General features: G+C 39.5%; 3 protein-coding genes across 3 annotated transcripts; all 3 read left to right on the top strand.

Annotated features, from left to right (window-relative positions):
* The first annotated feature begins 2117 nt into the window (after positions 1–2117).
* Positions 2118–4210, top strand: LOC117305268 (3-beta-hydroxysteroid-Delta(8),Delta(7)-isomerase-like). Its single transcript, XM_033790105.1, has 4 exons — positions 2118–2412; positions 3182–3218; positions 3463–3605; positions 3984–4210. The coding sequence occupies exons 1-4, from the start codon at positions 2118–2120 to the stop codon at positions 4208–4210; spliced, it is 702 nt and encodes a 233-aa protein (XP_033645996.1).
* Positions 4211–6253: 2043 nt separating this feature from the next.
* On the top strand, positions 6254–13258 carry LOC117287547 (3-beta-hydroxysteroid-Delta(8),Delta(7)-isomerase-like). The gene is made up of 4 exons (XM_033768200.1): positions 6254–8204; positions 10746–10782; positions 11489–11631; positions 12243–13258. Exons 1-4 carry the CDS (start codon positions 7898–7900, stop codon positions 12455–12457), a joined length of 702 nt encoding a protein of 233 aa, XP_033624091.1. The 5' UTR covers positions 6254–7897; the 3' UTR covers positions 12458–13258.
* A 1745-nt stretch (positions 13259–15003) lies between these two features.
* On the top strand, positions 15004–26410 carry LOC117307245 (ubiquitin carboxyl-terminal hydrolase BAP1-like). The gene is made up of 11 exons (XM_033791931.1): positions 15004–15161; positions 16199–16228; positions 16685–16872; positions 18185–18304; positions 18437–18641; positions 19699–19771; positions 20417–20537; positions 21841–22298; positions 22906–23689; positions 24711–24803; positions 25779–26410. Exons 1-11 carry the CDS (start codon positions 15125–15127, stop codon positions 26010–26012), a joined length of 2343 nt encoding a protein of 780 aa, XP_033647822.1. The 5' UTR covers positions 15004–15124; the 3' UTR covers positions 26013–26410.
* Positions 26411–27142: the final 732 nt, after the last annotated feature.

Raw genomic sequence — 27142 nt, 5'->3', positions numbered from 1 at the left:
TAGTACCAGCAAATAAGTAACCTTGATTCAGAATAGTTTGCGAAGGTGTTTTTCCCAAAATGCCTTCCGGTCGTACTGTCTTACACGTAATAATTTGCAGGTAGGGGTTAATTTTGCATATAATGGAATGGTTCGTAAAATTACCAATGAACACAAAAATAAACTGTTATAAGACTGTGCACGTCTCGCGTGTATTAGAACTTTTGGACCTGCTAAAATAGACGAGATTGTTTCCATCATGGCACGACGTTTGAACAAAACGTTTCTTTGAATTATAGCGTGAAATCAAACTATAGGTGAAGAGACAAAAGTCCACTGTGGATGTGTGTCTATAAATAAGTTGTGCAAGGTTTCACGGAAAATGGCTGTTACATTTTGTAAGAATATTTTGCCTGAAAGTTTTGATATATGAAGTGCTTATACTACATAGCGTGACGCCATTAAGAAACTACGGTGGCCTTATTTTGTCATCCGCTCTTCCAAAACCGTAGATATTTACCCCAAACCACGCCCACTTTGTACACAATGTGTCTCCAAAAAAATTACCGATCCGGCCTGTCAATCAAACTGTGCGCGTTCACCCATTTGACCAATCACAGCAATGATTGTGGTCGGACAAACTCGGTTTTGCGTGAGCGTATATTTAGCATGAGCGGCAGAATCGTGCATGCTCACGTGTGCGGTGGGCGGAGCTTAGTGGAAAGCCGGAACGGTCCATTTCAGACATTAATATGGTTGCCCTGGAGGGACATCGCAACGCGAATACTTGCCCAATGCGATATTGTGGATTTATTGGCGAATATTATTATGCGCAACCGTGTGCGATACTTTTTGAAACGTTGTGAATTTGCATCTGATTAGGTAGTTGTTGCTACGACACTAATGCAGTTAAGAAACTAGTCAGTCTTTGTGCTGTTACTATCTTACTTGTGATTTTTGATTGCATACTCTGTATCATACCTTTTTGACGATGTCCATGTTGCAATTTGGCTACAAAGGGAGTACGTGGCGCTATTGCAGGAAAGTTATAATAATATGTGCACACCAAGCACAGCCATACGCCACACGCACCCAACATTAGTGAAAGACCTACTTGAAAACTATTTTAAAATGTTTCAAGCAATAAGCCTAGGGAAGATGAGTTCATATTGTTCATATCAGATTTTAATTGTTAAAAAAAACCACAATCATGTTGAATACCCTTCTCAGGTATTTTCAAAACAGATTCGCAAAAAGCTTTGTGTACGGTCACCCCGTACGTTGGGTCATGTGGGAGCTTAGTTTCGTAGAGCCGCTGTGTTACAGCTTGGAGATATAACAAAACAAACTCCCACACATGACGTCAAAGTATTGCCATTTTGACGCAACGCCGTCTCAAAACCTTGAGGGTGGGGCCTATTTTTTTGAACGATTATTGCAAACAATTCAAAAATGTACAATATTTACATATATGATAAACGAACACATTTTAAACAGGTTTTCAAAGTATCTCCGTTGAAACGAATGTCCTTCCAGTACAAGATTTAGGTAGCCCTATACAGCAGGACTCTTCCTCCGTCACTGTAGTATAATACGAAAGTGTAAGGCCGCCAGGGCTACAGTTTTAGGGCCATGTCACACGAGGCATTTTGCAGACATCATGTTCCATGCAATGTCCAAGGAAAAGGGCAATAACACTTGTGAGTTGTTATATTTCATTCTTGGAATCGTATGACATTGTTTGAAAGAATGACTCATGTACTACAAAAAGTGGTCATGTAGCCTGCGCTGCAGTTGGTTGCCTGTAAAAGTTGTGTCAAGGTGTGACAATGCCCCTTAATGTCTGAACTGTAGAAACCAAAAAAGTTCCTCTCACAATTACGAGGCCTCCTACAATTTGATGAACCTCTCCCCGAATGGTTGGGTGGTTTATAGCTTAGCTACGTTTAGAAGATGCGGGTTCCTAGTTAATGAACCATTTCGACCTTAAACTTTTCGATTTTGCTTTTAACAAAACATGTACAAAAGTGATATAAGCATAAAGAACAAAACAGAGTTACCGAGGAAATAAGAATCATTCGGAACGAAGGTTTTAAAACCAGAGGTTGGTCTTTAGTGTGATACTCTTAACTGTGACCATGACATCAAACGTGTCTCATCCGTACTATCCACTGGGCTTGGAAGTGCCCCACTACAAGGAAAACAGTCTCGGGCTTGCCGTCACACCAATTACTCTGGGCTCCTTCGTTGTTATCTTCGTGTGTTTCTGGAAGTTCGTGAAGCAGGACCGGTTTAACCGTCTCCTAGGATCATGGGAGAAGGCTGCGTTGTGCTGGTGGGGGTTATGTGGTTGCATCCACGTGATCATGGAGGGGTACATCAGTATGAATAGCAGCAACTTTCCCGGAGACAACAACTTATTGGCACAAATGTGTGAGTCAGTGTTTATTACAAAAAAAATATATCAATTAAACATGAAAATAAAAATCAACTATATTTGAAAGTTAATTGATATAAGCCAAGTAATCAACTCCAGCCCATACAATAAACCTTTACCTTGTCTCTCAAGGGACATTACATATTTTGCAAAATTTCCTCCGAATTAATTCACGATTTTGCCGCAAGTGGAACAAAATTAATGTCTGCCCAAACTGCAACATTTTCATTAAGGTTTTATTTGTGAAAAGTATACATTTCCCCCCAAATACGTGAATAATGGTATTCAAGATCTTGTATTGAAACAGTATTTGGAATTAGTACATCAACAGCAACCCCGAACAAAATAACGCAGGATTCACTACAAAATTTATAAAAAACGTTAAACTTTAATTTTATGTACAGACTTTCACTCGCTATTTATGGCGCAGAGTTAACAAACTTGATGAGCTGTCTGGAGAGGGCGTAGAGAAGACGATCAGAGTACTGATCGAAACATCGAGTTGAAACCAACGGATCTTTTCAGAACCACCCCAACTCATATAGCCTAGATAGTCATTACATGGTGTGACCGCAATCCTTATGTCATTTATAATTTCTGTTTTGTTTTTACTGTTACCCAACATTGATGCAACATTCTTTGAACTTTGGGTGACCACTTTTCACGATAGGGTTCAACATAGCGAAGTAATTACACACATTGGGGTGTCACAATAATGAGCAAGACTGGCAGAATACATTGTTAGCGTTTCCTTTGTTATTACAGGGAAAGAGTACACAAAGGGAGATAGCAGATATGTGCAGTAAGTATACAATTTATTTTTATCGAAAGACATTTCTCACAATGCTCACTGAAAATGTGCCTTTAAACGCCGCGACGCGCCGTCTTCTCCTATTGCATTTACTGTTGTACATACGTACTATGACGTATATGCAAAAGTTTAGGGCGTCGGTGACGATTTTGGACACGGGATATTGCATCAAATAACTGCGAAACACTTTCCCGCCTATAATTTAAAATAATAAAAAGTACACATTATCTTGCAGGTCCGATGCCTGTATTATAATCATGGAGGGACTGACGGCATGGATAGAAGGTCCCGGATGTTTCTTCATCATGTGGGCGTTCCTAAACAGACACCCAATGCGTCACGTGCTCCAGTTCGGAGTCTCCATTGGTCAATTCTACGGTGAGATAGTGTCATTTAGTGTTTTTAATCAGTCTGTTGTTACCGGGTAAAAATAATGCTGTTTACAACCGTGGACCTCATTTTCCCTCTGTCGTTTACACTTTTTTTTTTTGGGGGGGGGGGGGGCAACAGATCCCATTGGTTTTCTACACTTTTCCAACTGTGGACTTCGGGATCCCGAACCAAGGACTCTATTGTCCTCTTTTGTTAAAGGTCCCCGTTTTGAATATGTATACCTACTCATTGCCTTAAAGAAAACGTCCATGTCCCTGTGATGCAATGTATGACTAATTTTCAAAAGTTGAACGAGAGATTTTGAAATGGTGTCTATAGGCAATTATGATTGAATAAATTGTTCTTTCGATCCCACACACTCAGGTACACTTCTGTACTTCTTCACCGAGATGTTCGACGGTCTATCCCACGGTCCCCGGTTCCATCCTCTGTACTTCTGGTTTTACTTCTTCGGGATGAACTCACCATGGCTGGTGGTGCCTCCAATCCTAATCTATCAGTCCTGGAAGCAACTCAACCTGGCCCAGCGGCTCCTGGACAAAGAGACTGGATTCAACCCAGTAAAAGGTGGTATCTCAAAACGAAAATAGACGAGTGAGTCAAACGGAGTACAAAGTCACGTCTCCTTAGAAAAATACCCCAAGCACATTTTGGAAAAACTTAGTATAGTTTAACAAAAAAGCTGCCAAGATGGACGCCATCCTGTAGTTAACAGTGTAACTATGTCATCACTGTGTACCGGTGTGGTAGAAGATTTTGTCTCCCGGAAATTCTGTCCCAAAACGGCGAACCGTGTTAAAGACACTGGACCCTATTGGTAATTGTCAAAGACCAGTCTTCTCACTTGGTGTATCTCAACATAAAAAAAGTATGCATAAAATAACAAACCTGTGAAAATTTGAGCTCAATTGGTCGACGAAGTTGTGAGATTATAGTGAAAGAAAAAACACCCTTGTCACACGAAGTTGTGTACGTTTAGATGGTTGATTTCGAGACCTCAAGTTCTAAACCTGAGGTCTCGAAATCAAATTCGTGGAAAATTACTTCTTTCTCGAAACCTATGTCACTTCAGAGGGAGCCGTTTCTCACAATGTTTTATACCATCAACCTCTCCCCATTACTCGTCACCATGTAAGGTTTTATGCTAATAATTATTTTGAGTAATTACCAATAGTGTCCACTGCCTTTAACAAACACCATTTACTGCACTTATTGCATGCTTCAAAATCAGTGCGCCATGGTCCCAGGGGAATCAGTCCAACGAGATGCTGCCCCCCCCCCCGTGTTGAAGTTACGTGGGCTGAAGGAGGATTTGAAAAGAGGCTACCTATCAGAAATAGTTTGTACACACTTCGTCGTTATGGGGGTAGGGCACACAGAAACGCCGGGGACAGAATCCCATGTCACACATCAGTGCCAAGAGATATCTGTCTGCCGGGGATACTGTCACCCTTATGGGGAATTAACATAGGCTGAATGAAAGAGGATGGTTCAAAAGAGGGCGCTATCAGAAGAGGTTTGTGCGAAGTTCGCCGTATGCTGGGGGGGGGGGCACAGCATCTCCTGCCGCACCGGTGTGGCGGTTTCAGACTTCCGCCGTGTTCAGTTTTCCGGGTGACGTAGCCGGAAATTTCGACACGTTGCTCAAACGGTTTTAGCTTTCCGGCGTGTTCAGTTTTCCGGTTGACCTGTCAGATACCGCCGCGAGTACCCTGGCGAGTACTGTAGTTCTCTCAGCAGTGACCCCCAAATTGTTTATATTACGATTCTTTTCTGTGTAGTCACATAATCTCTTGCCCCATCTTTACATGTATTCATGGGTACAACTTTAGGCAGGTCACATTCTGCTTGCATAAAAAACAACTCATACGATCCACGCGTTTGCCGCTAGTTGTACTCGACTCGTGGACGCCGCCATGACAGCTACCGGAGGGTAATGGATGACTCAATACGGCACTAAAAACGGACTACTTTCGCTTGCTGTGCGCAGGCATCGCATGACGTAATGCTACCGTATTTGGTCATTCGGAAAACTGAACACAGCGGAAAGTTGAAACCGCCACACCGGCACGCACACCTCCCTCCGGAAGAGATACCGCTAGAATGAGGTGTGCCGACTAAAAAAGTTTGTTGACATTGCCATTTTCTTTGATTCTGTATGAAACAATTAACTACCAGCAATAAATAGCCCATTTATTTATAAATCTTGTATATTATATTATTATTTACTTTGTCAGGTTTGTTTCCGCCCGTACAGCCACGGCAGGTATAGTGCAGGTAGTGTTTGATAGAATAACAATAAAACTAGTAGTAGTAATTTTTGTTTTTGCTCACTTCTTCAGTCCAGATGGGCGTCCCAAAGCACTCATTGTTATGAAGGTTACATGCAGAAAGCAATGTTTGGATAGTGAGAATGTTTTTGATATCCTCAATCGGCAGCCAACTACTAAAGCTAACCGTGTCAAAACTAATCGTTGTGGATCTGGACAATCTTTCCTGGTTGAATTGTCACAAACCCATTGGTTTGTTTACTACGCAGGCAAAAGTGCTGGAAATCTGGCCCCAAAGATGCTAAATTTTTACAGTTTTTTATGGTTATCTCAAAAACGGTTCATTTATTTAATAAGTTTTATTCAGGAAAGTTTAGTTTTTGTTCCTGACATAACTATTAATGTAAATTTTATTTTCTAGAGGTCGGAACAGGAGGTTAACTCGATAGAAATTTAGCTCACTTTTTAAGGGCGCTACTTTTGTTTCTCTCTCTCGCCTATAGGTGCATATTTTTGTTTTCTTTTACTGTTCTTATAGTCTGTACTTGAATTTTTACCTGTGCAATTAATAAGTGAAATGAAATCAATGAAAATGAAACATTGGACCTGTCAAGATCTCGTTAAAAATTACATCCGGTAGATTTCTGTTTGTAACGGCGAGTTTGTTTTTGTCAATATTATTAGTTTGCTGTCGCGATGCGTTGTTGTTAGTGTAACTCACGAACTGCAAAGCCAACCAAAACGTTTCACTCGGGATAGCAAAGCTTAGTCAATGCTCTTTCAAATGATGTAACAACGAGTTTGATTGGATAATCTTTGGTCCTACCACTTCATAGAAAGGGAAAGGGAAAAGAGAAAGGTCCTTGCTCTTTGGTCACTTTAAGCAATGATATCAATTAATATCAGGGTCTGTTTCAAGATCCTATTCAATGCCCCACAATCCGCTGAATCTGTACACTGACAGACTTAATCATAGACTCTCTCTGTTCCAAAGAAAGTTTTCATGTAAAGATTTCATTCCCTTATGGACCAGTCATCACCCAACTCGAAGAATGTATTATTTGATTGGTCCGAGTGATCTGCTTCAGCTGCACCACCCACACCACCTCGGACCAATCAAAACACATATATGGAAAGCTTACGTCGCTGCACGTTTATCAATGATTGGTTCTGAAAAGCAAGTAGGCCCAGCTGTCTTTATCCTTGCGGAAGATGACAAGGGGACCAGTCTATACAACCTAACAATTTGGCATAAAACAAATCCAGAGGGCGCTATTTTAACGAACTGCTCACTTGAAATGTGACGTCAGATGTTCAGGCTAACACGAACTGCTCCAGGTCTTGAACAACTTGCCATCGTCGTCTGTAGAATTAAATCATAATGCGACCACTTAAAGCATGGAGGTAGAAGGAACACGTTGCCGTGAGCTGAGAGAAGTTTTTTTCCGGATCCAGCGGAGATCTTCACAACTAGCCAACGTCCAAGTCCCAAAGAAAAACTGTATACATATAAATAGATTACAAACAAAGTTTAAACTTTATTTCAAGTTCAAGATCCCCATGCATGCCGTTCATTTCGTTGATTCAACAAAGGAAGTCGATTATGATAACAGTCGGTTAATTGCAAATGTATTTTTCTACGCAGGGTAGAAATGGAACACTATTAAAGAGACTGGGTAAAGTTTATGGTTTTGAAAATCGTCCCACTATTTATTTATATCCACATAGCTCACGTGTACAATGTGTACAGTGCCTGTGTACATAAGTAGTATAGAGAAGATCCGAACAGTAGAGGGGGGTTGTATCTAAAGATCACGCCTTGTTATAACAATACACGTACACAAGCCGTGTAGTACATGACGACGAGAGAGTGCAGTGTTGGTTCGCAGATTACGTCACAACCATTGCTCTGTAAGGCAAGGTGAAAAGTACCGTACTTCAAAAAGTTCCCATCAGTGTTTTTGGTATAGCAGGGGTAGGTAGGGCGAGTTCTTTCTCAATTCAAAGATGGCACCTTCTACTGACAACGTTTCCCATCCATACTATCCACTGGACCTTCATTTACCCCATTACGTGGATAACTCACGCTCAGTCGAAGTAATTCTCTCCGTTGTTGTAGCCTTCTTTGTTGTGTTTTATTTGATAACATGGATGGTGGTTGGAAAGGATCGATTCGGTCGCCGACTTCGGCTGGACGAGAGGGCTGTTCTATGCTGGTTTGGAATGAGTGGTAGCATCCACTTGATCCTTGAGGGATATCTGACGCTGAATAGCGGTACAGTGGCAGGACACAACGATATTCTAGCTCAAATATGTAAGTAAGACCATGGAGGTAGAATTAGTAGACTAGACTGTATGCCATACATGCTGTCTGCGTGTGGCCAGCTAGCCTCTCTGTCTCTGGACATGTAACGTACACAGACAAGTGCACTTACACATGTACAATGGCTAACACATGTACACCGCGTTACCGGCCGGTGTTTCAGAAGGCTGAACGAGGCCGTCTGACACTACTAGACTTGCTGTAGTCGTTTCTGAAGATTGATCAGAGAGAACCGCGGATTATTATGTGGTAGCGGGGTGACTTCTGCATTTCAAACACATTTGAACGGTTCCTTCCTGAAGTTATTACTTAAGATGTGTTTTTTATATAAAAGAGAACGCAATTGTGGGATAGTGGACAAAAATGGCAGTTTGAATGTATACATTTTTAGAAAATATTTGAATATAGCTGTTGCAAACTGCTTTCCAAAGCCAGGGACTTATAAAACAGGCAACGAAGGTGATTGCCTCCGTGTCCCCATGGAGGTCCCCTGGTTCGGCCTTGGTGCCCTTGAAATGCTCCAGTACAAATTTGCAATTTTACATTATAGGTTGCCCCTTACCAAGAAAAAAATGCCTTGGTGCCCTTGCCCTTTCAAAAACGAAGCATACAGCCCTGATATGACATTCCTTTAAAGATTCTGCTAAGGTCGAAACGTCGGGCAATTTGTTTAACTGCATCTTCTGCAATACACTGTGTGATAAAAACAATCTCATATTTTTTTTCTGAAAAACTTAAAATGCGATCCTTTTTGAAGTGGAATATTTTCCCCCACAATCCCGCCAGATAAGGTTTCATGACAAAAGATACCAGTTGATTGTCCTCTCCCTCATTCTGTTTTTATTTTTTGCCGCACCCTTTTTAATATATTTCTTTTTTTTAACGTTTTTGTTTTTCAAAAAGACAAACTTTCTGTTTTTCCCGCCAAATTTAATCTTTTAAGAACTTTTTACGATATTTAAAAAGTAAGTGGTGACTTTAAACTGAAATTGGTAGCCAGTTAGAATTAAAATGCTGAGCGTCCACCTTTGAGAGAAATTATTTGAAAAAGACCCCCATCCTCTTTTTTTTGTTTAAACCCGTACGACCAACTTCTTTTTTTTTTGGGGGGGGGGGCTTAGTTATGAATTATACGCTCCTGAATCTGATTAAGGTAACTCCAGATTGCATTTAGTTTTTATCTCTTGCTCATCAGTGCTTTACTAACTCAAGGGTGTGATTGTTTCAATCTTTTTTTATTAGAATGGCAAAGGAGCATTGTTCCGACTTAAAGGCCAAACACGGACAAAAATAAGCATCAAGTCATTAAACAGAATTAAGGCAGTGATATTAAAAAAAATTATCTCTAAAAGATGTTCCCTCTGTGCTATATTTACATGAGGAGATTATTATATTGGTGGGTTCTTGATAAGGCCCATTGTCTGAACCTAAGTTTGGACATACTGCATTGTTGGTACAAGAACTTTGGTCCACTTAGTGCCGTCTCGTATAGATTGCACTATAAAAAGAACCGATACACAATATTAGTTGTATTGTGTCAGATAAAATAATCTAATACTAATCTCAAAGCTATTTTGTACCGCACTGTAAAAATAAATTAGTAAAAACGACTTAAGTTGGCTGACTATTAGTCAACATGATGTCTTGACTAACTTACGTCGTTTTGACTAATTTATCTTTACAGTGCGTTAGGGATTCTATGCGTGTTCACGAAATTAATATTGTTCTTATAACTGGATTGGGAAAAGAGGTCTTTTGAAATTGATTTCATTTATATTATTTTGTGCGGATATCACATTTACATACGGATTAGGTTTAAATCCTTACTTGTATGGTCAAATCGATATGGCCGAACCGAACTGTGGGAACCACACCAAACTAAATCCAGAGGTTATGGGGTAAAATCATTCATACAATATACATGTACATTACAAGAAGTTGGTACGAACCAGAAAGTTTAATAATATCTACATTTGAGCTGTGGATTTTATTACAAATCATGAAGTCCAGCTTCTGCTAGGGATTTTTTTTTGGGGGGAAAAAACCGTGACCATTTCCTGCTACTCCGCGGGTGTCGCCATTAATTTTGGAGCATTTTGTATGGTGATTCCAATATCAAAAGGAAGCCGAGGTTTGGAAAAAATACATTCAGTACAGAAAATAGCTAAGCAAAAGCAAGTTTGCTTACAGGGTAAGGTACCAGCCAAAATACCATTGCAAACCATTGTGACTGGGACTGACTGGTTTCCTGCTTTTCGATAATAAAGCAGCATTTTAACCAAACATTCTGCTTAAAAAAACATGGAATTGTACCAAACTCTACATTCGACTTATGTTCTAGTACCAGAAGAACAATAGGGTCTTTATTGAACTTTCCGATGACCACTATAATAAGGTATTCTATTTATAGGCAATATTTTATATTATTATTTATATATCATATACATGTATTTTGCCCGTTGATACAACTTATTGACTGAATTGGTTATCTTGGTTTATTTCTCCCCTTCTTTTTTATCTCGGTTGGTTTAGGGAAAGAGTACGCCAAGGGGGACAGCCGATATGTTTCGTAAGTATTTTGAATGTCGGGTTTTCCCACAAAATGTTTTTTTTTTCTGCTCAGAAATGTCTATTAATAAATGTCTGTGAAACATTATTTCCATTTAAATAACATTAACCAGTGTTAGTAAATATACATCACTGTCTTCTGATATAACCTTTTTCCCTTGAACTTGTCACCTGTAGATAACCCCGTGTGACAATTTCCAACAGACTTTAAAGGCACTGGAAATGTTTGGTAATTACTCAAAATGTGTATTATCTTATAGCATAACTCGGTAATGAGTAACGGCTAGCTAGCTGTGTATACAATATTGTGAGAAACGGCTCCCTCTGATGAAATAACCTAGTTTTTGAGGTAATTTTCACTTTTGATAATTTGAATATGACCAAGACAAAGACTCCACACCTGAAGTCTTTGCAAGGCATCTGAAAGCAACACAATTACTGGCTATATTTTTTTATTTTTATTTATTATTTTCTTGCAACTTTGATGACCCATTGGCCCCAAACTTTCACAGGTTTGTTATTTATTAGTTTTATGTGGAATACACCACCAAGTGGGAATAATGGTGTTTGACAACTACCAACCGACAACTACCAACCGTGTCCAGTGCCTTTAACACACGATTTATTCGCAAAGTGGACAAACATGATGAATTGTAACAAATAAAAGTGAGAATATTGTTTCAACTAATTGTGTGTGTTTTGTACAGAAACGATACGTGCACCATTGTTTTGGAGAATATAACTGCATGGCTAGAAGGTCCCGGATGTTTCATCACGGTGTGGGCGTTTCTCAATAGAAGTTCGATGCGCCACGTGATGCAACTGGCTGTTTCGATTGGCCAGTTTTATGGTAGGCAAAAGTGTTTGAATTATCTGTACTGTGCTTTGTCATTATTCCGACGATGTATCGGTTCAACGAAGAAGAAACAGTAGGATTTGCATAATGTTCTTATTTACATAAACACTGAGTGCTACACTGCAAAAACTGTTGCGTTGAATTTACACCGTGGGTGTTGTCGCATTATAGTTAACTAAGAGAGAACCAAAATTAACTTCATAGTATGTTATAATAGCACAAATGTAACGTTGGCAGAAATTAGTGTTAGTTTAACACTTGGGTATATATTTGGACTCTCTTTTAGGTATATATTATGTGACAACACAGCTTTAACACTAGTTTTTTTTCAGTGCAGTTCTATTTCATGTTAAAATGTGTACAATGTACACAGCAATGTTGTAAGATTAAAATAACGTTAACACAATGTTGGTTTAAAGGTTGACATGGTGGAAAATGTCCCTTGAAATGTGTTTTTTTGTCCATGAATGATATGCAGTTTTAAAAGAAAATTAGTGAAAATATAGAATACAAAATTAGAGTAGTTTAATTAGTTTATTTCGCCTATTATTTATATCAACTCGACTCCTACTAATCTCCATCATTCTTTATCAATAATATAACAGGTGTTCTCATCTACTTCATTACCGAGTACGTTGAGGACTTCGCCCACGGGCCGAGGTTCCACCCCTACTACTTCTGGCTGTATGTGATCGGGTTCAATGCCCCCTGGGTTATTGTCCCACCCATCCTCATCAGACAATCCTGGAGGGAGTTGAACCGCGCACAGAAGGAGCTAGACAAGACCAGTGGGTATCTAGGCCACAAAAAGAACCGCTGATCTTGAACTTGAAGATAATTATATAATTCATATGGGCCCAATTTCATCAAGCTTGTAAGCGCAAAAAATAAATGCGAAGCCCCGACCAATCTACAATCCCGGCCAAAATGCTTGGGCCACCCCCTGTCCATTCCCATGACGGTAAACATTCTCTCCCCCATCCACCCCCCCCCCCCTCCCGCAACAAGGGGAACCAACATTGAAAGTTTGCTTGAGTGTGATTGAACTAACGACCTCTGGATTAACGTGCCGGCGCTTTGCCAACACATCTATCTATGTGGCAGTCTTCCTTTTGTTTTCGTTGTTCCGGGTGCCAGTCAGAAGCCATACGACCGTTAGCTACCGTGTAGCAAGGGATCCGCACACAAGTTTACATTGCTGGATGCTTGTTCCCCAACTCGCTTGTTGTTTGTTTCGTTTGCTTAGTTAAGAAATGTGCTAAGCAGCATTTTCTGCTTAGAGGTTTTATGCGATTGGGTCCAGGTTGTTATGAAAGCATGCTTAGTATTTTGTTTAAATTTTAAATTATCTAACAAATTTGTTTAATTAAAAGCGTCATTAATTTTTTTTAGAATAGCTTTTTAGCAATGTTTGTTTTAATATAAAATAATACTGTCCGTCCTTACCAAAGATAGGAATTCATCAGGTGAATACATTGCAACTATTTTAATGTGTCAGAGATCTTGATTTGCAATCATGGTTGTCAAAATTCAAAGACACTTTCCCTAAAGGCACTGGTCACCTTTAGTAAATTGTCAAAGACCAGTATTCTCACTTGGTGTAGGCCCCTATCTTTGTGCATTAAAAAAAAGGAACTTTGTTTGAACTTCGTTGGAGAGAATAATGGAATAAAAAACACCCTTGTCGTACAGATGCTTGAATTCAAAACCTCAGCTGAGGTTTCGAATTAAATTCAACTACTTAAGTGAGAAATTACTTCTTTTTGAAAAACTACATTACTTTAAAGGCGTTTCTCACAATTTTTTTTATTACTATTAACATTGCTCGTTAAGCAAGTAAGTTTATTTTTGCTTACAATTATATTGAGTATTTACAAAGTGTCCAGTGCCTTTAAGTAGCGAGCTTGACGTTTCTTCATTAATATGTGAGCAAAATGGTGTTACGAGTGCTTTTCCAAATAAACTACAAAACTGACGTAAGTTATACGTTTTGAGTGTCTTGTTGTGTGCAAAATGGTTAACATTTATTCGAATGAAAAAAGTAGAAGAAGTTAATAATGACCTGACGTTTCGATCCTGTCGTTCCTACTAAGGCCGAACATGGATGTACAATAGTCCAAGCTGCAGGGAGTTAAAGGTTGACATTTACAACATTCATCGGGCACACTTTTAGACCATTCCTCTACTAACTTTCGCAACTCCCCGGGAGCATACTACCTCAAGAAAGTGTCTAATTCAGTGCTAAGGGAATAATCAAATACACCACTGTCTCTGCCCTCTCATGTACCCATTTATACACCTATTTATCTATTTATTTTAAGAAAACTTCCAAAAACGGAGAAGAATAAAAGCGCATGAACGCAAGAGAGAAGGTGAGGAGGGGATCGGGAGGCGACATACACACGTGTTATATGTGTAAAATCTTTACGCACGACCAATGGTGGAATTTTTCAACCTCAATTTTGAACCGGTGTCGCATGCAATTATGTCCTCTATGCAATACTATTCGGAAGACATTATTGCATATGCAATAATGTCTGCCGGACGGTTTTGCATATGCAATCGTGTCTCCCGGACGCTGCTGCATGATGCACCTGTGAACCGGTATCGCATGCAATTATGTCCTCTATGCAATACTATCCGAGGACATTATTGCATAATGTCCGCCGGACGGTTTTGCATATGCAATCGTGTCTCCCGGACGCTGCTGCATGATGCAATTGTGTCCGCCCGGACACATTTGCATATGCAGTTGTGTCCGCCCCCGTGCAAAACCGTCCTTGCAGTAAATTAAACGCGCTTGGTCAACGGAACACGTTCGCCAATTTTTACAAGCTAAGTCAGTAAGTGCATGCCATGAATGGCATGGGAAATGTTCGGCCGTTGGTATTCGCTGCAATCATAAAATACGTGAATATTCATACTGCATATCAGTGCATGCACGCTCGCTTACACGCACTACGTGACAGTCATGTACATGTCCGCCGGACGGTTTTTGCATAGCCCCGGACACGATTGCATATGCAAAAGTGTCCAGTATTGCATGGCGGACACAATTGCATCTGACACCGGAAGACAAGGTTAAAATGGGGTCATGTCTTCGAGACGTTTACGGAGTTTTTAATGACCTTTCCGATGATGTGAAACTGAACAAAAATAAGAGGTGATCTGGGCTGTTGGCCCGAACACCTAATAACCTCCAGGACGTGGTAATTTAAAAAACCCAAAACTTTCATGCGTAACTTTTACTTTCAAAGCCTCCGCACGCCGTCCAGCCATTATATGCACATAGAGAACAAGTGGGAAGACTATTTTTGCCAGTCTAATAACTTGGCGCACCATTATTTTGAGAGAAGCATCCAGCAATAGAGGGCGTAATGTTGATTGCACTCGTGTTTTGTTTTTGACATTTTGTCAGGTTTGTGGTTTTTGGCCGTCGTAAAAGACAACTTATGGAGACTGAACTGTTATCATTTGTTATTGTAAGATGAACGACGGGTGGCTTGAGCTTGAGAGTGATCCTGGTAAGTCAACGTATTTGCTCAGTTTAGTATCTAAAAAGGCTTCTCTAGCATGTCTAGTGGAAATTACTCGCTCGAATCGAATGTTGTTTTTTTGCACGTCAAATCACACTGCACTAGTTTCGTGAAAATGTTTTGTGTGGAACCGGTCGCACTAATAATATTAAATACCGACCCCTCACGACAACTCACCACAATTCCAATGTTAAATGCACTTTAATACTATAGAACATTTGAACATAAGCCAACCGTAAACTATATGCAGAAGGAAGGGTCATTTAATCACTTTCAACCTGAACCTGTCTGTGTTGAAAAGGTTGTATTTTTAATTAACTGAGAAACTACATTTTTTACTAAAATTGTAAAAATAGGGTTGTTTTATTACCCCGAATTAGTAACGACCGTAGCCCGATCAACAGGGAGGAGAATCATTAAAACATGGCGGCGCCCAAGATTATGTCACGTTAAATGTAATTTTTGTACATGATTTTTGGGACCAATTTTCAAATCATCACATCTGGACAAAGTCATCATTTAGTAAGCCCTGTTATGTGTCATAGTAATTCCACAAATGTAAGGAATAAAACGAGGTATGTTGGAGTAGTATAGGACTTTTTTAAATGGGAGAAATTTGCAATCAAACTACCATGCATTTTGCGACCTTTGAAAACTTAGCGTTTAAGACATGTATCGAAGGTGGGCTGTAATGGTGACAGTGATGAGACCGATGTTAAAAGCGGAGCCATTAACAGCTCAACAAGGTGGGCTAGTAACGACCGGTAATATCTGCCTTGTTGTCTTTCGACGTACCTGGGCGTCATGGACGTTACCATTATACCCGCAGAAAACATTTTTGTGTAATTACTCATTTTATTTTAGGCTACTAAACAAACCTTTTTAAAATTACAAAGTTTGGGTTGTTTTATAATAATAAAAAACACTTTGTGTTTCAATTTTACACATTTGTATCAAAACTGTTTTCTTTCAATATTGTTTGGTGAAATTTGTAGTTCATCTATTTTGTATTAAATTTTACACAGGTCTCTTCACATTACTGGTTGAAGAATTTGGTAAGCATTTATTTTTATTAGTACATTTGAACAGTTGAATGCACTCACAACAATGTAGGCCCATAGGCCTTTATAATAAGAGTATAAGAAAAAGGTAGAGGAGCACACTGCCCCGGAACTCCAGAAAATACTGTGCAGTTCAATTAAATATTACAAGTTGTGTACAATAAACAGTTTCAAATTATGTTAAAAAAAGTTTCTGAAATGCCTCTGTTGTTTAGAAATCAGTAAAAACATTTGAATCTGAGAAACGATTCAGAAATGATTGTATCTTTCGTGACACTTTTACCAGTAAGTCAGCAATATGTTTACAAAACCAAACAATGACCCCTACCTTGGTCCTTCCTCTATGCATAAAGTACATGTTGGAAGTATAAACAAATTCTATCGTTATAGTGTGTTCTATCAGCTATTTATTATGTAAATGTTGTTGTTGATTGATTTGTCCGACATCAGGTGTGACAGGAGTGCAGGTGGAGGAGATTTATGATCTACAGAAACCAATCGAGGGCCCTGTCTACGGGTTTATCTTCCTCTTCAAATGGATTGAGGAGAGGAGGGCTCGTCGGAAGGTCCAGCCTAATGGTGACGAGGCGTACCTGACGGATATCCAAGCGACTCGTGATATGTTCTTTGCCCATCAGGTGAGATGAGTAAAGCCTGGTTTGGAAAGGGCAAGGGCACCAAGGCATTTTCTCCTTTGGAAAAGGGCATCCTATGAGGAAATTGTAAATCTCTACTGTGAAGCTTTTCAAGGGCACCAAGGCAATGACCAGGGGGCATTGAGGCAATTGCCTTCGTTGCCTCCGTGTGAAGTGTCAGGTCTGCCGGTTGATATTCCGGCGAATGCTTCATGCAAAGCGACATTGGTGATACAGCTCTGTTTACCCTTCAAATGTTATGCATGAGTTCAGCGCCTCTCAACTCCTCTGCATTGTTCGTTGCGAATTGGGGAGGTCTAAATTTGCATCGCATTCGTAGGAGGTTTGAACCAAACTGCAATTAGGGCTCAAATTTTAGGCATGACCACATGGCTGAAGCCATTAAACTCGTGATCGGACAAGTCCAGCGGTCTTGTGTTTTTCAATTGAAATTCAATACCAGTGTTGTAGCCACGATGGGGGTGCGGGGCGGGCCTGCCCAGAACTAACAAATTTCACCCAGCACTCTGAGCAAAATACACTGTGCTGCACAGCACAGATTGCACTTCAGCAATGATGGCCCCATATCTAAACATGAATCATTTTGTTGAACCGCTCGCCCTTGGTGGACTAAATTGGATTTAGAGCCCACCACTAAAACTAGTCTAGCTACAACACTGTACAATACCTTACTGATACTGTATAATATCTTTAAACACAATAAGATGATGTTTAACTGTTGACATTGATTGTAGTAACTATCTTTCTATTCTGTTGAGTATCATAATGTAATGAGTATATTTACAGATATTTCCATGGTGAATGTTCTAAAATCAGTCTATCAACCTCGTTCCTCCTGTCAGGGTGTTTGAGCATGAGACCAGGCATTCTGCTTGTTCTCATCTTTATACTGTGGCTGTGCCGAGATATAGAACAAAGAGCTACTTACTCCAGTAGCTTTTTCCCTCGTACTGCATCTCTTTGGAACTCCTTGCCTGGTGCATGTTTCCCTTCATGCTACGTGATCTGCCATCTTTTAAGAGGAATATCAATTCCTACCCTCAGCTCCACAGAGTTTCTGCATTTCTATGTTTTTCGTCCTTGTTTTGGGCAAACTTGCAAAATGAGACACAGGTTAACAGTTAAAAACAGTTTCAATTTTAAACTGTGTACCTCATTATAAAACAGAACAGAATTTGGTAACTTTTCGAAAAAAAAATAAGTGACTGCAAATTTAAATTTTATTTCATATTTTGGTGTTTATTTTTATAGATTTATTATTTGTTCCAACTTGATTTTGTTTCTTCATGTACAGATCGTACCTAACTCATGTGCTACCCATGCACTGCTCAGTGTGTTATTAAACTGCCCCAGTATAAAGCTCGGAGAAACTCTCAGCAGTCTCAGAGACTATACAAGGGACTTTGGTCCAGAGGTAAAATCTCTTCTTGAATTTATTTTGTTATTTGTTTGGGTATAATAACTTGATGTTTTACAGAAATGCATTATTGTTCAAATTTAAAACCCAATCCTCATATTTGTTCTGTTTTTCTTTAAAAAAAAACAGAACAAAGGTTATGCCATTGGAAATGTCCCCGAGCTTGCTCAGATCCACAATTCCCACGCCCACCCCGAGCCGAGACAAATCCCGGAGAAGCAGATCGGGATCTTAACAACCAGAGCGAGGGAGACATTTCACTTTGTCAGCTACGTACCCATCAAGGACAGGTTGATAGAACTGGATGGCTTGAAACCACACCCGATCGATCATGGTGAGTATTGATTATTGGTTATTGACTATTAACCACTTCCCCTTGAGATTCCTTGCTGGGAAACCCTGATAAGTTAAACTACAGACGAGAAGCACTCTCACAAAATGCACTGGGATTTGGTGTTTTCTTCCGAGACCTTTATTTATTTAATTTTATTTTAATACTTCAGACAAACAATAAATTAAGCACAGGTCGTCCAGGGAAGGGCAAAAGTAAAAAAATTGTCATCAAAAAAGATGTTCCCTCCCAAACCTAGCTCATACAAAGAACACCATTATATATGATACATAAAACACTCTAAAATTGCAGTAAAAATTAGAACAAAAGATCGCAAGTAAAAAGCAATTACACAAACAATATATATACACAAGAACTGCAGTATTCAATTAAATTCAATATTATTTTGTTGTCATGCCAGCAAGAAAATCATTTCGTTGGTTTGCACATTACCATATAACATGTATTACAAATTAAAAAAATAATAAAAATAAATACACAACACAAAAAAGCAAGACAGCAGATAAACCATAAAATATTAAAGAAGACGCGAACAATCAATTTAAAATAAAAAATAAATTTGAATGCTTATTCGAATTCCTATTGAATGTCTTCACCCTGACCAGGACTAATAGGCCAAACCTTGGTCTTGGCCCTGATACAATACAAAAAAGCAAGAGAGCAGATAAACCGTAAAACACGAATAATAAATGAAAAAATAAAAGATAAATTTGAAAGCTTATTCAAATTCCTATTGAATGTCTTCACCATGACCAGGACTAATGGGCCAAACCTTGGTCTTGGCCCTGAGACGGTTTCACAAAATCTCCTAACTTGGGATGAGTTAAATTTCATATCTAAAGACGTAAGGATGCATTGAACCCATCCTTAGGATGGGTTACCCATCCTAATTTGAGATAGGATAAATCCTAGCATTTCGTGTAATTGGCTGCTGGTCGTGGTTTTGCCTTTGCCCTGGGGCTTTAATAAATGATTGATTGTAATCACCAGAGTGTCTAAAAATGAAATCATCAAATTTCAATATTTTGTGGATTTTCAGGACTGTGGGGAGAGAATGAGGACTGGACAGAGAAGTTTAGACGAGTTATCGGAGAGAGACTGGAAAACGAAGGGTAGGAGGATATTGAAGCTTTGTTTAAAAACTTCCTCTAATTCATCCGACATCGGGTTCAACTGAAACTTCACATCGTCTACATTGTTTGTGAACAAACTGTTGAGCATCTTTTAGGCAGAATTGGTGCAGCAGAAATCATTGTTACTAATAAAAAATTATATTATTATGCTTAGTTTGAAACTGTCTGGGGTCAGTACATGTATTTCTGACTTTGCATAATTGCAATTGAGTGAAAAAAAAGCAAACATTTTGCTGAATGTCTTAAGGTATGACATTGTTTTAAAGTCTGATTTCTAATTTTTGCTGATTTGAAAAGTAGGATTTGAAACTTTGCATGGTGGAAATACGATATGGAAAGGTTTGCAGTAACACCATGTAATGACTATCTTTAATGAGTTGGGGGTGGTTCTGAAAAGAACTGATCGAAACGTCGAGTTGAAAACAACGGTTCTTTTTAGAACCACCCCAACTCATGGTGTTACCGCAAACCTTTCCATAGCCTGAAAAGTCTTCTGTAGATTATTCTGTACTTTAAGGTCAGCCCCTTGTACTCAATAAACTGTTTCTTCTTTTTCCAAGGAACAAATATCTACCTATTTGTAAGAATCTTCAATTTTTATTATTTAAATTTTGACTTTTACAGTGGATCGTCTGACATCCGATTTAACCTGATGGCCGTGGTTGGTGACAGATGCCAATCCTACGAGCAGAAACTAGACACCCTCAAGAACAACAAACAGATTATACTTGACGCTTTGGATCAGGTAAACCAAATTATACACTCAATGGCCGAGTTCAGGCGGCTAATTTTTTGGATAGTCAAAATGTTCTCTCAAATGTTTATTTGATGTGCGTTTAAATAATATGTTTATATTGATGCATTCATGTAATGTATGGTATCAAGGAAGACTCTGCTAAGCCATTAACTATCTTTTGCTCAATACAATATAACAATTACAACCGTGGCATGTGGTCACTGAGCGGTCAAGCACACCATACTTGAGCTCTGGTGGGTCTGATCAGCAGAGTATGGGTTTAAGTTTCTGTCTTCACACTGTGTCCTTAAGCTAGTCCACTTAATGTAAAGTAAAGAGAAGGGGTTTGCCCCTGTTGTTTCTGGCATGGTCTTGCAGCAGTATGCCCCCACCTCATAATGTACCCCTTTAAAGGCAGTTTGGACCATTGGTAATTACTCAAAATAATTATTAGCATAAAAACTTACTTGGTAACGAGTAATGGGGAGCTGTTATAGAATAAACTTTGTGAGAACCGGCTCCCTCTGAAGTAACATAGTTTTCGAGAAAGAAGCAATTTTCCACGAATTTGATTTAGAGACCTCGGATTTAGATTTGAGGTCTCAAAATCAAGCATCTGAAAGCACTCAACTTTGTGCGACAAGGGTGTTTTTTCTTCCATTATTATCTCGCAACTTCAGTGACAAATTGAGCTTGAATTTATACAGGTTTGTTATTCTATGCATAAATATATAAATGTTGAGATACACTATGTGAGGAGACTGGTCTTTGACAATAACCAATAGTGTCCAGTGTTGTGTAATGGCTGCTTCACCCCCTACAAATATTCTAAACAAGCTCCGCAACGTTTTATAGTTTTCTTGCGCCAGGAGTATTACTTATGACAGATATGGTGCATTTTAAATGTACTCTATTATTTTAGGTTCAATCAGGTTCAATCGTCAATATTTATTCCCATACCTGAATCAAAATAAGTAACTTGAATGTTGATCAGTTAATACATGCAGAGACTGAGACTGTAGGCATGAACGGCAAAAGCTTAAAGGCTGGGATGCATTGTAAAAAAAAACAAAGATGGAAAGGAAAGTAATCAAATAACAATATAATTAATACTATTTTTATGTATAGATATTATTTATATAGAATTTTTGCGATAGATTCACTTTTAATTTAGCTTGTTATTGTTAGATTGCAATTTAAGTTTATGTTTTTAAGTTTTTCAGGTTTAGGAAAAAGAATGTAGTTCATCCTTTTATTAACCCGCCCACTTTCTAAACCAACCTAAACACTTTTTTTTGATCATATCCCGCAGTTAATTCAGGCTACCCATCCTCATCTGTTCGTCGAGGCAAAGCATCAGCTCTCCCTACAAATGTCTGAATCGGAACCAACGTCGGCGGACTCCATGCGGGCCCCTAGCCCAATGCGCCATCACGACACAACTGCGCACCAACCGCTTCCCTCCCCTCCAACCCTCCCCGCTCACAGTCTGGTTCCCACACATAAACCAGTGACCCCGATGCACCTACCGGATACCACGAGCGAGGCGTCCACACATCAACCGTTGCCTGCCCATCAGACGGTTCCCAACGCCAGACGCTTTGTACCGAGGGAGCTCCGAGATCCGGACTGGAATCCCTCCAAGGATCATCACCAAGGGAGCTCCTCCTCTGCTTCTAAGAAAAAGAAGAAGAAAAAGAAGAAGAAACACAAGAAGCACAAAAAACATTCCAAGAAAATAAAGAGTTTCGAGACACTCCAACCCTATAGGTAAGAGAACTTTTTATCTTGCTGCATTCTAGATGACTATGTTTTAAAGCTCTCAGACCACTGAACTCATCCCAGTGGTGAGAGACTAACTTCTTGCCCCTAATAAAGTAATTTAGTAATTTTTGTAATTTTGTTCATTGTAAATTCTAGAGAGCTTGAGGTGCACTACAATTTTTCGATGTTTTGGTTTTTAAACTTGTTAACGCTGGCTAAATAAATAATTCTTATCTAAATCTAATTCTAAGGGGCGTATCAAAGTGCTCAGTATTTTTTCCTGCAAGGTATGTGGAGCTATCCTTTGAAGTGCATGTATGAGACCTATTCTTCTAAAGCACCGTTGAATGGTTCACAAGGTGCTGTGGTGCAATGTGCCTTCTCTTTTTGATAAGTGCACTGGGTTATTTTACATGCGTTACACAACCATAGCAGTCATGACTATTGTTTTTCTATTTCCTGACTGTTTTTCCTTCTTGCCCCTCCGTTTTAAAGTAGTTTGTTGAGTAGTAACAAAACAAGAATGAGAGGTTTGATGTTGAATGATTCTACTTGTACTGCATCAAATAGCAAAAGAGACTTAGAACCTCTTCCCATCTTTTACACCCCTCAGATTACCCCCAGCTTTGGATAGTCACAATTATGCCAAGTCACCGCTCATGTCAGACGATGACATCTCCGCACTCTCGTCGGCGTCCTCCACGAGTGAATCGGAGAGCAACTACCTCACCGATGACGAAAGTGATGTAGATGGGAAGAATGCACGCTCTCGAGACTACAAGACGGAGAGTATCTTGAAGAAGAACGTCGGCGATGCGGACAGGGGAGAGTCTTCCATACTTCGAGTAACTTTTAAGGAGGAGAAGGGTCTAGATCCTCAGATCCATTCACAACCAAAGACTGTCGATGGTAGATATGATATGTCAAAGCAGCTTAGCATTCAGACGGTGTTTGAGAATAAAGAAATGCCCTCGCCCTCGTCCAGTTCGGGCAGCACCGACACTGCCTCGGAGATGGGTAGTGCCTTTAACTCGCCTATCTGCTCAGCGACTGCCTCGCGATCCTGCAGTCCAAACATGACCAAGCTTCTAAAGTTCCAACACTGGAAGTCCAGCACAGTCACAGACCTCAACGCCCAGCTTGAAGCATCGGTGGCAGAGGGGCATACCAGGGCCAGATCATCGGGCGGGAGATTTATACAGACCCGGAGATCTGCACTGAAGAGGGCATCGATTGATGGATTGCCAGACTCGACTTCAATGGTGTCGTCGACTTCACAAGGGGATACACTGGGATTGAACAATGCAATGTGCTCATCATCCTTAGGCATGCCTGCTGCACAAGCAAGTCCATCCTTGCTGCTCTCACAACATGGAAAACCTCCTTTTGCTCAACGAGTAAGTCTTTCTTTCGTATCATAAGTGTAGTAACTAAAATAATATTATTTCTACTAGGTTCTCATCAAGCGCATCTAGTAGCTTGGTAAAGGCGCTTTACATCATTATACATGTATCTCTGTTCATCAGGCATACATATAGAGACCATTCCTCAGACTGTCTCAGCTTTCGTTGGAGCATCCAACCCCAAACTGCTTAATTTATGAACAAAAGTTATTAATAATCAAATAATATCAAAATAATCAAATAATATCAAAGTCTCATAATGTCAAAAGTCTTACAATGTATATAGAGCATGTATCTACCGACAAGGTACTCAAGGCGCTTAATAAATGCGTTTATACAGAAAGATAGGTAATTGAAGTTATGAATTCTGAGACCCAATTATGTAGCACCTTATAAGGGTTTACAAGGTGCTACGGCGCATTCAGCAGCCAAAAATTAATTCTGTCTCAGCCCACTCAGAATTCTCTCAATCCTCTCCCTTATTGAGATATGGTTGACAAAAAGGAGTGCACTACTTGGTTTAGGTGTATACAGGAAAATTCACCCAAACCTACTCAGTGTATTGTGTCCATTCTTTTCTTCACTGTGTATCTTCTTGAAATGCTTAAAAGCATCGTGAAGAATGGATGTCTGATCTTACATTTATGTGAAATAATTATAACTAGCTAGGTTGCTTCGTAAACTACCTTTTTTACGAGTGTAAACTTCTACACACTTCGGGGAATTCGCCAAGCCTGTTTCCCCAGGTCTTTGCCTACAATGTAGGTGCCCCTTTAAAGTTCCCCACAGACTTTCCTAGTGAAAGTGCCCTTTGCAAAATGAAAATGGCATTGCCCTCTCAAACACAAAATGCCAGGCCTGTTGATTGGTGCCCTTGTTTGTACGGCTCTCAATGGGATAACTTATTAGATTACTTTTGAGGTATTTTCCTTGGAGAAAAAAATGTTCTCTTCCAAAAAGCAACAACAATTTCTGTAGAGGTTTTGTTTTTTTTGTTTTTTTTGTCTTCAACCAGGATCTGTTAGAGCTACTGAAGAGTGTGGAGGCAGAGATAGATGTCTACGAGCAGAAATTACTGGACGAAAATGAGAAGAGGAATAAGTACAAGGTAAAACATTTCATTTTCGTTAAAAGTTTTAAAGGCAGTGGAAACTATTGGTAATTACTCAAAATAATTATTATCATTAAACCTTTCTTGATTACTACTAATGGGGAGCTGTTGTGAGAAACAGCTCCCTCTGAAGTGCCGTAGTTTTTCGAGAAAGAAGTAATTTTCCACAAATTTGATTTTGAGACCTCAGATTTAGAATTTGAGGTCTTGAAATCAAGTGTCTGAAAGCGCACAACTTCATGTGACCATGGTGCGACAAGTGTTTTTTTTTCTTTCTTTAATATCTCGCAACTTCAATGTCCAATTGAGCACAAACTTTCACAGGTTTGTTATTTCATGCATATGTTGAGATACACCAATGTGAAGACTATTCTTTGACAATTACCAATAGGGTTCAGTGTCTTTAATGATATAATGTGTCATCAATGTGTATTGAGTTTGCAGTAACAACATGTGTATAATATCTACTTTCCTATGTAGATTTTGTTGTTTTGGTCTTGTTTACTATTCTGCTGCCACAGAGTAGATTTCAGAATTCTGGAGACTACAGTACCGAGACTACCGTACTTACATGAAGTTCTGAATCTACTTACATAGTAGTTCTGCTTATTGAATGACCTAAGTGGAAGGGTAGGAAATCAGCTGGAACTACCCCTTTTCACTAACTAGATCCAGGGGACAGTACATACAGGGCCCAATTTCATAAAGTTTCAGAAAAAAATACTGCTTAGAAAATATCTGTGCTAAGCAAAGAAATGGGTTGGATACCGGTCACAACAATGTTACTTGATGGACTTTTGACAGGTAACCAGTTTCTGCTAAGCAATATTTGTCTGTGCTTCACAAGTTTGTGCTTACAGGCTTTTATGAAATTGGGCCGTGGTATTTTACTGCTTTGATGTGGAGTAATTACAAAGTGGATTAGATGTGAACAAAATGACTGATTATTATTGTTATTTTTCCCCCTACCAGATTGACGATTGCCGTCGCTCCCACAACTACGACCCTTTCATCTGCACCTTCCTGTCCATGCTGGCTGAGCAGGGAAAGCTGGCCAGCCTCGTGGAGAAGCACACCCTAATCAAACGGCGCCAGGGGGTCCCTCTCGGGCGACTCAAAAAGACCACCAACCGCTCACGGGACAGGAGGCGACGGAAGGCACGGCCGCAGCCTTCAGTAGCAGCAAAGAAAAGGAAGATACGTTAATGTATTCTACTTGAAAAATAAACTACAAACCACACCTTTATTTTCTAAGGAGTGTGAATGTAATCGCTCTCCGCGAAACTCTTTTATCTTTTTTTCCGATGAGTGCGAACAGAAATTACTTGTTAAAAGTTGAAATTGAATTCTTCTAAAACCAGGAGTTAAAAATGTATTCACTACTGATCACAAACTTAGGAGATCTACATGATGGACCCTAGCTGTTCATGCGGGAGAGTGAGTAGCGTTAGTTTAGGTCTAATCATGTAACTGAGATAATAATTAGCTATTCCAATCCTGTAATCCGGTATGCACAAATGAATTGTCAGAATATTCATTTTGGTTTTTACTCCTACACCAATGTGTGTTAGCACTGTATACTCGGTACTTTCCTGAGTTCTGTGAAAAAAACACAGGCATATTACTCGGGTGGGATTCGAACCCACGACCTTTGCAATTCTTGAGCAGTGTCATATCAATTAGACCACCGAGATTGCCCGGTAGCTAGAGGTAGTTCAATATCTATATTTAAGCAGCGGGTACTGCAATGATTCAATAGAGGTTGAATTTCCTCGTGGGTTCGAATCCCATCTGAGTTATGCTTGTGATTTTTTTTGTTCACACTAGCCAGGAAAATACAGTGCTAATACACATCGGGATATTATTGGCCCTATGACCAGGGCACTATTGTAAAGCGCATGTGTTTGCGGTCTACTTAATTTGTCAAAATCTTTGTTTTGGGTGCCAGTCAGAAGCCATACAACGGTTAGCTGCCAGGTAGCCAGGGACCACTGATTATGTGTTATGACTCCAGTATTTCTATGTAAACAAACCTACTTGGTGAAAAGGATGTATACTTCCACGTTTTAGTTGGCAAACTTCCCGGTATTGAGACATAACGCCCGACTGTGAGAGGAAAAACTGTTAATTAGTCCAGAAAAACAGTCACTTCAGAGTTGATTCAACAATGTTATTATACAAGTAGTTTATTTCTAAATGCTGTACAATGCTTGGTTCACTTCTTTTGTAAGATTTTGTGTAAATACATGTAAACAGTTTTGCATTAAACGAAGAAGCAAGCTCAATATTGCGTCTTAAGTGTTTGGTTATTTCTGATACTTCTGCCCCCCCCCCAA

Source organism: Asterias rubens, chromosome 2 (assembly GCF_902459465.1).
Source record: "Asterias rubens chromosome 2, eAstRub1.3, whole genome shotgun sequence".
Lineage (NCBI taxonomy): Eukaryota > Metazoa > Echinodermata > Asteroidea > Forcipulatida > Asteriidae > Asterias > Asterias rubens.
Note: the sequence above shows the minus strand (reverse complement) of the source record. Positions and strands in the feature narration are given on the sequence as shown.